General features: G+C 38.3%; 2 protein-coding genes across 3 annotated transcripts; one reads left to right on the forward strand and one right to left on the reverse strand.

The window, feature by feature from the left end:
* Positions 1 to 3,840: 3,840 nt before the first annotated feature.
* LOC108996500 (uncharacterized mitochondrial protein AtMg00810-like) lies at positions 3,841 to 4,710 on the reverse strand. Its single transcript, XM_018972430.1, has one exon. It carries the CDS (start codon positions 4,708 to 4,710, stop codon positions 3,841 to 3,843), a length of 870 nt encoding a protein of 289 aa, XP_018827975.1.
* Positions 4,711 to 8,759: 4,049 nt separating this feature from the next.
* Positions 8,760 to 12,786, forward strand: LOC108996513 (disease resistance protein RUN1-like). Of its 2 annotated transcripts, none has more exons than XM_035688314.1 (4): positions 8,760 to 9,450; positions 9,596 to 10,715; positions 10,810 to 11,082; positions 11,241 to 12,786. In XM_035688314.1, exons 1-4 carry the CDS (start codon positions 8,972 to 8,974, stop codon positions 12,579 to 12,581), a joined length of 3,213 nt encoding a protein of 1,070 aa, XP_035544207.1. In that variant the 5' UTR covers positions 8,760 to 8,971; the 3' UTR covers positions 12,582 to 12,786. The 2 variants fall into 2 exon arrangements, with proteins under 2 accessions (XP_035544207.1, XP_018827989.2); XM_018972444.2 differs by having other exon boundaries at positions 9,617 to 10,715.
* Positions 12,787 to 14,358: the final 1,572 nt, after the last annotated feature.

Below are 14,358 nucleotides of genomic sequence, written 5' to 3' on the forward strand. Positions count from 1 at the left end.
ATAGTTTAGCTTTCCATCCCTCGAGACGGCTTCTTATTTTATTAATCATATCATCAAAATGCAAAACTAAGAAGCCGACCCGATACAATTGGAACACCCAAATAAGTGAAAGGAAAACTACCTTCCATAAATTCCATAAATTGAAGAAACATCCGTCTTCTAGCCATTGAAATATGTTTGGAGAATAAAATAGATGTTTTCCTTTCATTCACCATTTTGACCAGACCACTCCTCATATTTCTTCAACACATTAATGATTGCTCTCAACGAAGATTTTTCACCATTAGAAAATAAAACAATGTCATCAACATAAAGTAGATGAGAAATAATAGCGATACCTCTGGGATGATAAAAGGGCTTGATCTTTCCAACCACTACCTGTTGCTTGAGCATTCTAGTAAGAATTTCTTCTACCAAAATAAATAAATAAAGCGATATTGGATCACCTTCCCTCAATCTGCTACCACTTTTAAAGAAGCCCTTTGGAATACCATTTATAACCATCGAAAACCATGGAGTAGTAATGCATTGACTAATGAGAAAACAAAAGAAATCTGAAAATCCAAACAACCTTAGAATATGGAATAGAAATCTCCAATCAACACTGTCATAAGCCTTTGTCATGTCAATATTCAAAGCCACGTTCCCACCATGAACAGTTTTATTAATTCCATGAATCACTTCATGAGTCAAATTGAAATTTTCAAAGGTACTCCGACACGGAAGAAAAACACCTTGTTCGGGCGAAGTAATTTTAGCTAACACCGGGAAAAGCTAGGTAACAAAAATTTTAGAACAAATCTTATAAATCACGGAGCACACACTAATCGGCCTGAACTTATCAAAACTTGTGGGATTTGGCACATTCAGAATAAGAACCAAATAAAAAGCAATATAAAATCTAGGTAAAGTCATACCTCGAAAAAAGTAAGCCACAGCCTCCACTAAATCTTTACCTACAATATCCCAACAAGAACGATAAAAATGGATCCAAACCCATCAGAACCTGGGCTGCTATTTATACGAATGGAAATAAGGGCATCAAACACCTCCTGAGAAGAAGGTAATTTGCATAACATCTCATTTTCTGCTTGTGTAATCGTCGACTGCACCAATTCTTCTAAATTCAGCATTGGATGACTCTCCCTAGCTTCCAAGAACTGCTAAAAATAATTAATGGCCCCATCATGAGTTTTTTCCAGCGAAGACAACAAAGAACCATCCTCAAGAATCATCTCCTTAACCACTTGATGTTTTCGGCGATTCATAGAAGGGAAGAATGCCGAATTTGCTTCCCCCTGTTGTATCCAACTTTGCTTAGCTTGCTGCGATAATCTTTGTTCTTCTCTATCCATCCAAGCTGCAAGTTTAACTTGAGAAGCAACTAAATTTGCCTCCACATCCTCCGAATAGTCTGCTTGTAAACTAGCCTCCAGGCCATTTACCCGAGCCTCCAATTCCGCAATATGATTTTCAGTTCGACCAAATACATCTTTATTCCATAATCTCAACTCATATTTGAGTTTTTTCAATTTCATCATAAGGTTGTACAATCCTGAGCCTTGCACATCCTCACCCTGCGAAGCTTTCAAAATACAATTAAAAAACTGATCATGTGAAATCCACATTTGCTGAAATTTGAACGTAGGAAAACCATAACACTCAAATAGCTTCACCAAGTTAATATACATCGGTGCATGATCCGAAGATCTTCAAGCCAAATATTTCATGTGACCATCTGGAAAACCACCATCGCAGCATCATTAAGAAAGACCCGATCAAGCCTTGCCCATTTCTGATGAACACCCCCATGACCATTACACCAAGAAAAAGAAGGGCCACTAAAATGCATTTCCAACAAACCACATGCATCCACACAATTATTAAACTCTTCCATAGCCAGCCCTAACCGTGGTCGACCCCCTCTCCGTTCATTATCATTACAAATAATGTTGAAATCGCCAGTCACTACCCACATTAATTGAAGAATATTTGTCTCCATAAGACTACTCCATAATCTTCTTCTATCGTTATAAAAACATTTGGCATAAACAAAAGTGAATAAAAATTCTTGCAAATTTTCCTTCACCCTTAACAAAATATATTGATCACCCATATTAGCAACAGATAAATCAATGTCATTAGCCTAAAAAATCCTCTTACCCCCAGCAGCTTCTCAAATTTCAAACGATCTTTCCCAAGTACCAAACGAGACTGATCCACCATTGGTTCTGCAATTACAAGTATTTTTGGCCGAAACTTAGAAATCAAGTTCATGGAATATTGGCCGGCTAATACCCCAAAATAAGTGGGGTATTTTTTCGTAGTGAGGGTAACAACTTTGACTGTGGATGATCTTAAACAGTGGGGAAATATTTTAGTGGATTGTTGCTATATGTGCAAGTCAAGTGGGAGTCTGATGACCATCATCTACTTCACTCTGTCTATTGTAGTCACCTCTTTTTAAAAAAAAAAAAAAACATTGTTTGGGGTTTCATAGGCGATGCTGAAGCCAGTTGTAGATTTGTTTGCTAGTTGAAAACGTAGCTTTAATGAGATTTGTAGTAGCGTAATATGGAACTCAACCCCATTATCTCTCAAGTGGTGTATTTGGCATGAATAAAATGCATGGATTTATAGACATTGAACACTCTACTGAAGAAGTTGAAGATGATGTTTTGAGATTCTCGTTTGATTGATTGATAGCAACTATTGGCTCATCCTCTTCGTTTTGGATTTTATGGACCTTTGTAATCTTAGATCTTAAGTTTCACTTTGTTTGAGATCATGTACATCTTGTTTACTCAAGTGCACGCTGCTTGTCAAACGAAAACAGGATACTTTTTTAATTCAGTCTTTTGCGTGAAGCAGTTGACTAGCCATAAACTTGTATGTCTGCATTACGAGAGATGGTGAGTTTATAACAATACGCTTAGCTCTCTTTTTCTTTGTCCTCCCAGTTTTTTCCGTCCTCTCTTTCAAGGTGTATGAGTTCTGCATATCAAAACGAAAATGGTAGTATGAGTTCTGGATTTCCTCGTTCAATGTAAGAGTATAAGAACTGAACTGGTACTAATAGTTGTCAATGAATTCCCAACTGATTATGATTTCTCGCTCTCTCCCTGTTTTCATATTCAAATTTGGAAACTATGGAGTATTTAAATAATTTGACTTTGTCTAATCTGTTGAAGGCACCGGCAGTATACCCATATCCAGATCCCTACCATAGAAGCATCTTTGCCCCATATGATTCACAGCCATATCGTCCACAAACCTATGGTGGGCAACCGATGGTATGCCTTCTTTAGTAACTATCGAGATGGAGCTAAGATAAGCAAGTCTTGACTCAAATAACCTATTGAATAGGAATTACAGCCGTAGCTTGCCGTGTAGATACAAGTATTGGAAGAAGCAGAACATAAGGGTTTGTTGAGGGTGGCTTCCGTGAGCAAAGAGCACTGGGAGGTGCTGCAGGTGAGCCTTTTGTAAGTCTTGGATTGTGAGGGATCAAAGAAGGGGTCTACCTGGTTATGGCAGTAAACAAAACAAGGCTGGCACTGGAGCCAGGAGAAGGAGCTACCCGTGTCGAGAAGCAAGGTGTAGTATTTGTAAGAGTTTTAAGCAGTAATAGAAAACCACAACAGATTGTATATGGCGTTGGAGATTTCATTATATAGAAACTTTACAAGAATGTAAACGTTACAGACTATTAAAGATGAACATGTTATACAAGGAAAGATGAATATACATTCTATAATTAGAATAAATCAGATCCTACATCTATGGCTCTGTACATTGCCATAAATAGCTTCCTTGATATCAGCCTTAGCTTCCTTGATATCAGCCATGATTCTCTCCTTGATGTTTGTCATAATTATCTCTAGAGAACAAGGCTGTGTTATCTTCAACACCCCCCCGCAAGTTGAGCATGGTTGGCAACACGCAAAGCTTGGATCTGAAGAGCTGAAACAGGGGACGAGATAGACTTTTGGTGAATATGTCCGCGATTTGCAAGTGTGATGGTACATGCTTAATTTTTAAAACATCATTGCAAACTAATTCTCGAACAAAATGTATATCAATATTAATATGTCGAGACCCTTTTTGAGCAACTGGATTCCGAGTCATGAATATTGCACTGGTGTTATCACAAAGTAATGTCGGCTTCTCTTTTGGCTGAATGTGCAAATCATGAAGGATGTTCAACATCCATTTTACTTCAGCTGCAGTTAGAGCTAATGCTCTGTATTCTGATTCCGCAGAAGATCGAGACACTGTGGATTGCTTTTTAGAAGTCCATGACACTAAATTGTCTCCAATGAAAATTGCATAACCAGATGTTGATCTACTTGTATCGGGGCAGCCAACCCAATCGGCATCAGAGTATGCTGATATAGATAAACTTTTGGATGATCTGATATGGAGACCAAAATGGAGAGTGCCTTTAAGATATCGAAGAACTCTTTTAACAGCTTGAAAGTGTTGATCTCTTGGTGAATGCATGAATTGACTCACTGAATTCACTGCATGTGTAAGATCCGGCCTTGTAATTGTTAAGTACTGCAATGCACCAACTAAAGATTGATAAGTAGTCGGTGAATTAAATTCAGAACCAGCAGCAGTTAAGTGAGTTGAGACAACCATTGGTGTTGCAATTGGCTTGGAATCTAGTAAGTCAGCACGAAGAAGAATGTCTCTTGCATACTTCATTTGACTGAGAAAGATTCCAGTTTCTGAATGAGTAACTTCTAGCCCCAAAAAATAATTTAAATTGCCAAGGTCCTTCATGGAGAATTCTTGCCGTAGTTTTCAATGAAATTGTCAATGAGAGTCTTGTGGCTTCCCGTAATGACAATGTCATCAACGTATAAGAGAAGGTAAATAATACCATTAGCCGAGGAATGAACAAAGAGACTAGAATCTGACTTGCTGCACTTAAAACCAATGGTAAGTAAGAAGTGACTAAATCGATGAAACCATGCTCTCGGGGCTTGTTTCAAGCCATAAATTGCCTTTTTGAGGCGACAAACATGATTTGGGTGAGATGCATCAATGTATCCCGGTGGTTGTTCCATATAGACCTCTTCTTGGAGAAGACCATGTAAGAAGGCATTTTTAACATCAAGTTGACATATGGTCCAGCCGCGAGAAACTGCGATGGAGAGAACAATTCTTACTGTGGATGCTCGAATAACTGGGCTGAATGTATCATTAAAATCAAGTCCATAGTGTTGAGTATAGCCTTTAGCAACAAGGCGAGCTTTGAGTCTATCAATAGTTCCATCCGAATGATATTTGGTGCGAAAGACCCATTTTGACCCAACTACATTTTTGGCATGTGGTCTTTGAACTAGTTCCCATGTTTGATTGAGCTTGAGAGCATGAATTTCATCATTCATTGCAGCGAGCCATTCTGGAGTCTTAGCAGCACTTTTAAATCCTTTTGGTTCCTTCACTACGAGTAGAGATGAGAGTAAAGGAGAAGATGGAACTTGACAAACATAATTGTAATGTTTTGACTTTGATATACCAACTTTGCCACGAGTTGTCATAGGATGAGAATTCTGATGTGAAGCACTCGAAATTGGTGGAGGCTGCATATCTGATACGGGCTGAGTTGCTGGATTACTGATAGAGGGCAGAGGCATTGATGAGACTCGAGAATTGTCCAACTCGAAGGCACATGATTTACATGGCCGAGACTCAGTTTCTTGTGGTAATGGTTGGGAACCTGCAGAAGGATTAGTAGAAGGCAAGGAAGAATTTGATGTGCAGGTATCATGAAAAGAAATGAAATCTGAGAGGGCTTGAGAGGGCTGCATATTAGAAGATGAAAATGGAAATGTTGTCTCATCCAATCGTGCATGCCTGGTTATAAAAACACAATGTGTTTTAGGATCTAAGCACTGAAATCCTTTATAGGAAGAATTGTATCCGAGAAAGATGCAAGGAAGACTTCTTGGCTCAAATTTATGTTTAGCATAGTCACGCAAATATGGAAAGCACAGGCAACCAAAGGTGCGAAACATGGCATAAGTAGGGGACTTACCATACAGAATTTCAAATGGAGAGATCTCATTCAAGATCGGTGTGGGCAAGCGACTAATGGTGTACACGGCTGTACTGAAAGCTTCAACCCAAAAATGAAGAGGAACATTAGCATGAAAAAGCATTGTGAGGCCTGTTTCAGTGAGGTGACTATGTTGCCTCTCGGCTCTACCATTTTGAGATGGTGTATAAGGACAAGAAATTTGATGATGAATGCCACATTGAATCAAGTGAGACTGAAAAATGGTACTTTTGAATTCACCTCCCCCATCACTTTGGAATTTTTTTATTTTTGTCGAGAACTGATTTTCAACCAAGGTTTGAAATTGTTTGAAGGTTTGATAAAAATCAGCTTTGTGCTTTAGTGGATAGAACCAAGTGAAGCGCGAGTGATCATCGATAAAAATTGTATAATACCGATATCCTGAGATTGAATTTATAGGTGCCGGACCCCATAAGTCACAATGGATGAGTCCTAAGATATTGTTGGAGCGACTTTCACTTGCTTGAAATGGAAGTTTATGGCTTTTAGCCTTTTGACAGTTAACACATAAAGAAGGATTTGGCAATATAAAGGTAAGAGACAAAAGACCTTTTTTATTAAGCATGGAAATTATTTTTGATGATACATGGCCCAAACGAGCATGCCAAGTATCAAAGGAATTACAAAGATTCTATTTGGCAATAACAGAAGAAAAAACATGGTGTCCATGCTTCAGTACATAGAGGCCATCTACTCGATTACCGCTTGCCACCACCTTTCGAGTTTGAAGATTCTGTATGATAAAAGTATTGTCAATAAAGGAAACAGAGAAAGGAAAATCATTTGTAAGCTTACTGACAGATAACAGATTTTTGGTTAAATTTGGCACAACTAGAACATCATTTAATGTAAGAGGAGTAGGAGAGCATGAACCCATGTGTGTAATGGGTAGAGATGATTCATTACCAACAATAACTCTGTCCGTACCATTGTAAGGTTCCACCTTATCAAGTTGAGACACATCTGAGGTCATGTGTGCCGATGCTCCTGTATCAATATACCAGTCAGCAGTGTCATTGCTAATTGTGAAATTTGCTAGTGCTTTAGCAAGATGTGCATCATTTTTTGTATATCTGAGTTTGCAGTTTGTGGCAAAGTGGCCTTCTTCACGGCATATCTGACATCGAGGAGGACATTTATAATGTTGTTTGCCACGATTTCCTCCCTTGGATTGGCCTCCCTTATATTTCTGTTGATAATTATTAGACTTTGCATTTTGATTTGCAGATGAGGCATAAGCAACATAAGTAGAGGCACCTGTATTGTTGTCAATGGACTTGGAAAAAAGGTCAAAGTTTTCAGCCTTAGGAACAACATCTTTGAAACTCAGAATTGGAGTTAAAGAGAGTTGAGTAGTGGAGAAAGTTGAGAATTCATGGCCTAGACCACGTAAATACCAGTGAACTTTGTCAGTATCTTCAACAGGTTGTCCCATTGCAATAGTTGATCACAATGAGATTTGAATACTCGAGAGTATTCTGAAACACTGCGAGAGCCACGCTTCATGAGATGAAGTTCATCCTTGATTTGAAGCTCACGAACCTTGGACTTATGGCTGAAAGCAGTTTCAAGGGCAGTCCAGACATCTTTTGATGTCGTGAGTCCAATGACTACAGATAATGCTTCCTCCGTGAGAGAGAAAAGAAGAAGACTCATGACAGGTTGATCATTTTGCTTCTAAATATTAATGGCTGTGAGATCAGTGGTAGCGGAAGGCATTGAGGTCAAGCCATCAACATAACCATAGAGTTTTTGGCATTGCAGTAGGGGTACAACTTGACTGCGCCAGAGCAAAAAATGTGTTGATGATAATTTTATTGTAACCATGTCAACCATGGTGTTGAAGGAGAGGGTAGAAGAAGAATTGTATGAGGCCATAGGATCGATTGGAGGTTAATTCTATAGGGCTCTCTGATACCATGTAAGAGTTTTAAGCAGTAATAGAAAACCACAGCAAATTGCATATGGCATTGGAGATTTCATTATATAGAAACTTTACAAGAATGTAAACGTTACAGACTATTAAAGATGAACATGCTATACAAGAAAAGATGAATATACATTCTATAATTAGAATAAATCAGATCCTACATCTATGGCTCTGTACATTGCCGTAAATAGCTTCCTTGATATCAGCCTTAGCTTCCTTGATATCAGCCTTGATTCTCTCCTTGATGTTTGTCATAATTATCTTCAGAGAACAAGGCTGTGTTATCTTCAACAGTATTTGGCTGGGTGCAAAGTTTAATAATATTTTATTTAATTTTTAACTTTTATCTCAACTCATCTAATCTTATCTGTGAAAATAAATAAAGTTTTGTCTCAACTTGAGGTACACTCCAAAACAATTGGAATTCCAAGTGTGTTAGTTCTGCGATCAACGTCCTACACCGTAATCAATTGGGTCCACAATAATGGATACAGAACTAACCAATCAATTTCCTAAGGAGTGGTTGAATTTTCATTGTCATGCTTAATTTGTCGTTTCGAATTGTCTATATAAAGAGGTTGCTTGTGTATTTTTTGAAGGATCGAAATTTGTATATATTTCGTCTGAAATCGACTTGTTTAAGGCTTTAAGTTCGAATAAACTCAAATAATTTTGTATTTATTATTTTTATAATACTATCTATATGTTTATAAGAAGAATATATTTATAAGACAGAGAGATGGGAGAGATAAAGAAGAAGAAATTTGCTGATCAGTTTCAAAGTAGCAGCTTCTTTGGTAATGCCCAGGAAATTTCGTGAGAGTTTAATTACACAGTGACCATCTTGATCCACTTCCTTAATAAAGCTCTCTCCTCGCATGTCTCTCTGCACTCAATAACTCCTGATCCCTTCTGCCTTCAAAGAAGCTACCAAGATTTCAATCTCTTCCATGGCCATCCCAAATGTCTCCTCCTCTTCTTCCCCTCAACGGAATCATGACGTGTTTCTGAGTTTCAGAGGGGAAGATACCCGCAATACCTTTACCGGTCATTTATATAACGCTCTTGTTACAAAGGGGATCAAAACCTTCATAGATAACGAGGATCTTCGGAAGGGAGAAGAAATCTCCCCAGTACTTTTGGAAGCCATCGAACAATCAAAAATCTCCATCATCGTCTTCTCTAAGAAGTATGCCACTTCCACGTGGTGCTTAGATGAACTTGTCAAGATTCTCGAGTGCCGGAAATCAATTGGCCAAATGGTTCGACCCATTTTCTACGATGTGGATCCTTCAGATGTGCGGAAACAGATTGGAGAAGTGATGGATATGCATGAAAAGAAATTCAAAGATGATATGCAGAGGGTGTTGAGGTGGAAGGATGCTCTCAAAGAGGCAGCCAATTTGTCCGGTTGGCATTTGAACAAAGGGTACGCTTTCAGTTTTTGCTGCTTTAGTTTTCATTTCTTAATTCCTCTATATTTGTGGCACTAAAGAAAGCCTTGATCAGATTCTTCTTAGCGATCTCTAGATTGATCCTGAAATGCTTTTGATATGTAACACTATGATTTCTAGATTGTCCTGTTTGAATGGCAGGCATGAGTCCGATTTTATCCAGAGCATTGTTGAAGAGATATCAAGTAGAATATTGAAGTGGACATTTTTAGATGTTGCGAAGTACCCAGTCGGATTACATTCTCACATACAAGCCATGAGTGAGTTGTTGAGTGTTGGGTATGACGACGTTCGCATGGTTGGAATCCATGGAATTGGAGGAATAGGTAAAACAACTATTGCAAAATCCGTTTACAACTTATTTGCAGGTCAATTTCAAAGTGGCAGCTTTCTTGCTAACGTCCGAGAAACTACAAAGCGGTGCGGTCTTGTTCAATTACAAGAAACATTTCTATCTGAGACCTTGGGCAATACCAACTTAAAGGTTGGAAATGAGGATAGAGGAATTAATGTAATAAAGGAGAGGCTCTGCCATAAGAAGGTTCTTTTAGTTCTTGATGATGTCAATAAGTTGGAACAACTTGAGAAATTAGCAGGAGATAAGAATTGGTTTGGTCCAGGAAGTAGAATCATTATTACAACTAGAGATCAACATGTTCTAGATACCCATGGGGTAGAAAGAAAATACGAGGTCCAAGGATTAAGTCATGCTGATGCTCTTCAACTTCTTAGTTGGAATGCATTCAAGAAATCTTATCCTGAAAAAGGGTATGAGAAGCTCATGGATCGTGTGGTTCAGTACGCCAACGGCCTTCCCTTGGTTCTAATGGTGCTGGGATCTCTCCTACATCGTAGAAGCGAAGCTGAATGGGAAAGCACAATATGTAAATTGCAAAGAAGTCTTCATAAAGAGATCTATGAAATACTTAAAATAAGCTTTGATGCACTGGAGGACAATGAGAAGGCTATTTTCCTTGATATTGCATGTTTCTTTAAGGGAGAAAACAAAGATTATGTAACTGAAGTTTTGGAAGCAAGCGATTTTGATCCAGTTATTGGAATACAAGTTCTCATTGAAAGATCTTTGGTGCATGTTGGATACGAAAATGAATTGCATATGCATGACTTGATACAATTGATGGGTAGGAATATTGTTGATAAAGAATCTCCCAACGAGCCAGGAAAGCGTAGCCGATTATGGTCTCGTGAGGATATTCTCCATGTTCTTATTGAAAACACGGTAAGAGTTAGCGACATAATTTGTTTTTCTATATATATATATATAGACACAAACACACACACATACCATTTTATCATTTTTCATCTATATATAGGGAACTAATGCAATTCAAGGCATAAAGCTCGATTTGTTCGGACAAAAAGATATTTTGCTGAATCCTGAAGCCTTTACAAAAATGAGAAGGCTTAGACTGCTTATAATCCGTAATGCACGCTTTTCAGAGGGTCCTAAAAGTTTGTCTAATGAGCTAATATTGCTTGATTGGCCTGGATACCCGTCACCATCCCTGCCGTCCAATTTTCATCCTCAGAAACTTGTTACTCTCAACATGTGTCAAAGTAAAATCAAGCAATTGGAAGGAATAAAGGTAAAGTTATGATCTAAATATCTTATTTCTTTTATGGATTTTAAAATAAGAATTCAGATGTCTGGATCAATTTTTCTTTCAAAAAAAATATATTTGTAAAAATGAAATTATATGGGTAATTCTTGGAAGCTGATACATTAATATTGTTTATTTTCCAGGTTTGTGAAAATTTGAGGGAAATAAGTTTTTCTAACTGTGAATACTTGACTTGCACCCCTGATGTCTCAGCGATGGCAAATCTTGAGAGATTGGATTTTAGTGGTTGTGGCAATTTAGTTGAGGTTCATCAATCTGTTGGATTTCTAAACAAACTGCGTCATTTGGATGTGTGGTATTGCTCTAAACTTCGACGTCTTCCTAACCTGAAGTTGCCACTTCTTGAATCCCTAACACTTCATCAGGGCACAAGTATTGAGAAATTTCCAAATATTGTGGGAGAAATTCCTCGTTTAAGGGATATTAGTTTGATAGACAGTCCCAACATTCAAGAATTCCCTACGTCAGTTGAACATCTCATTGGGCTTAAATTTATAATTATACTGTCATGCAAGAAGCTTAGAGATCTCCCTAGAAGCATTTCTAAGTTGCCACGTCTCCAGTATCTTATTCTTCGGGATTGCACAAACCTTGGAAGGTTTCCAAAATCGTCGTCGTCGTCGTCGTCATCAACAAGTTCGGGCTGGCTGGTTTCGTTAAAGAGGAACAACACTCAAGATATGAGGCTCTGTGTTGGGTTCCCAGCTTTGATACACTTGGAGATCACTAACTGTGATCTAGCAGAAGTTGATTTCCTCGAGAGTCTTCATTGCTTTTCCACGCTACACCATTTGGATCTATCAGGAAACAATTTCGTTAGCATCCCTGCATGTATCACTAGATTTACCAATTTGCAATCCCTTAGATTGATGGATTGCGAGGGGCTTCGACAAAAGAATGCAAGTAGTGGTGGAAAATCCTTCATCGATAATATAACAATGATGATGCCTATGGTATATAGATTCTGTAGAAAAATGAGAATTAGAATAAAAGTTAGAGGAGGGGAGTTACCAGAATGGTTTCGGCATCAAACTAGGAAGAATGAGATGTGTTTCCGAATGCCTCCACCTAAAAAAGCCAAGTTAGCAGGTTTGGTTGTCGGTATTGTTTTTAAATTGGATGCTTTGTCGCCCTGTTCTGACCGTATCAAGGTATATATCAATGGTCGATGGGCTAATAGTCTAGACCCCAGATTTGACCAATTAGATGGTGTTGTCTGGCTGTTTTGTCATCCACTTGGTGACTTGGAGGGGCGACGTGAGACCAATTTAGGGGATTGCTTTCGAGTTTCACTGGAATTTCTAGTCGAAGGCAGAATACTGGACGGGGATAGATTTAATAAAAAATTGGGAGTCTATTTTGTATTCGACAACACGAATGATGATGGTGCTGATGATGATGATGATGAAAGGGTGATCGTTACCTACCAAAGAAAAAGAAGAAGAAAACGGTGGATTTTATGATTTAGGGACTTTTCAAAAACATTCATTGAGCTTTTTTATTTTTTAAGTATTAGTGTTGGAATCTTGTTATCTGTTTTCTTTACAATTCACTTAGGTTGCTTTTTTTTCTTTTTATTTTAGAAGAGGCAGAGCACATGTTCAAGAGTGTCTGCTCCCCAAATTTATTGAAATATCCCTCACTTATAGTAAAGGAAAATTGTGACTACATCCTGACACTTGGAAATTATAAAAAAAAAAAAATTATAAACTAATAAAGCCCAAGCATCCATTTTATAACTCGTCTACTGAGTCTTCCATCTCATTGTCTCCAAGACGCCAAGCTCTAAAACAACAAAACATAAGACCCATCCAGCAGCTCAGGTCCAAAATCATACCAGAAAACTTCAATCTCAGAGTTGCAGTATTGGAATTACCCAAATCTTCTAGTTTTCTGAATGTAGGGAAATTCCCCTTTTGTCCAATCGAATGCTAGTTTAATGCTAGAAGGCAACTTAGATACCGAAAGCAATGAGTTAGTTCGACCTTTATCACGCTTTTTAGCAAAACCATCAACAACTAAATTACTTTCTCTATAGCAATGGACTAAAGAAACATTAAGCCCAACAAGTTGACTCTGTATTTCATCCCAATAATCTTCCATATACCAAAGGCCACATCTCTGAGATCTGTACCAGTTAATTACTAACATTGAATCTAGTTCAATCTCCACAAATAATAGTCCCAACATACCAATATGTCGAAGCCCATGAAGTAAACCCAACAACTCTGCATAATTGTTAGAATTATGCCCTGTAGCTGCTGCAAAACCACATACCAGTTCACCTTTTTCATCTCTAATAATACCTCCTGCACCCGAAGGACCTGGATTACCCAGAGAAAAACCTCCACATTCAACTTTACCCAACCTTGTTTCGGATGCTTCCACTTGACAGGAATTTCTACCTCCTTCGTTGCAACTTTTACTGGCAGATTAAAACATTGTGAAATAACTTCATCACGCCGAGTAAGCATATTTACATCCTTAAGTTAGCAATCCAAGACACCCAATATTTAATGGAATATCAAACATGTTGAATCGATTCCATCAATCCTTCCATCCTGGCCTTGCAACGACGTCCTCATAATCGCCAAGTTATGATTGCCGAAAGGAAACCCAGCAATTGACCAGGACGATTTGTATTTATTGCCCGACTATGCCAACAATCAACCCTTTGTCTCCATGAGCAACCTTCCATCCAAGGCACTTCAAGAACCACCGAACAAATTCTCCATATTTTTTCAGACAATTCCTCTCTCGCTAGTACATGATTAAAATCTTCATAACCATGAGTTGAGCAATAATCACATCAGGAAACAATGGGAATACCGATTTTTCGAACTCGGTCATCTTATGGAAGACATTCATGAATGGCCTTCCACATAGTGATTGAAATTTTTTTTGGAAGAGCTGGATGCCAAACCCATTTTGTCCAATGGAAATCTGAACCTCTCGTACGTATACAATTCCATGCGCTTCTTGTAGAGAAATTCCCATCAGCATTTGGGAGCCATATCAGCACATCATGCCCAGTTTTAATCCTACCCAATTGCATGATAAGTTCTTCAGCTTTTTGATGTCCCACCAACCAAGTAAATAGCTCCATATTCCAACCCAAACCAGTTTTACATTCCTCCAATTTTAGATCTGGCAACTCAGAGATCTGAATATTTTCACATAAAGGCACATTTTCAACCCAGTGATCCCGCCAAAAATAGAGATGTCCCTCCTGAACTTTCC

This window comes from Juglans regia, chromosome 3, assembly GCF_001411555.2.
Source record: "Juglans regia cultivar Chandler chromosome 3, Walnut 2.0, whole genome shotgun sequence".
Classification (NCBI taxonomy): domain Eukaryota; kingdom Viridiplantae; phylum Streptophyta; class Magnoliopsida; order Fagales; family Juglandaceae; genus Juglans; species Juglans regia.

Bases quoted from the DNA above. Each gene is read 5' to 3' on its own strand.
- LOC108996500 (XM_018972430.1), bottom strand. From the start codon at position 4,710: ATGAAGTATGCAAGAGACATTCTTCTTCGTGCTGACTTACTAGATTCC.
- LOC108996513 (XM_035688314.1), top strand. From the start codon at position 8,972: ATGGCCATCCCAAATGTCTCCTCCTCTTCTTCCCCTCAACGGAATCAT. The intron at 10,716-10,809 runs GTAAGAGTTAGC...ATCTATATATAG, and splicing joins ATGTTCTTATTGAAAACACG to GGAACTAATGCAATTCAAGG. The intron at 11,083-11,240 runs GTAAAGTTATGA...TTTATTTTCCAG, and splicing joins AGCAATTGGAAGGAATAAAG to GTTTGTGAAAATTTGAGGGA.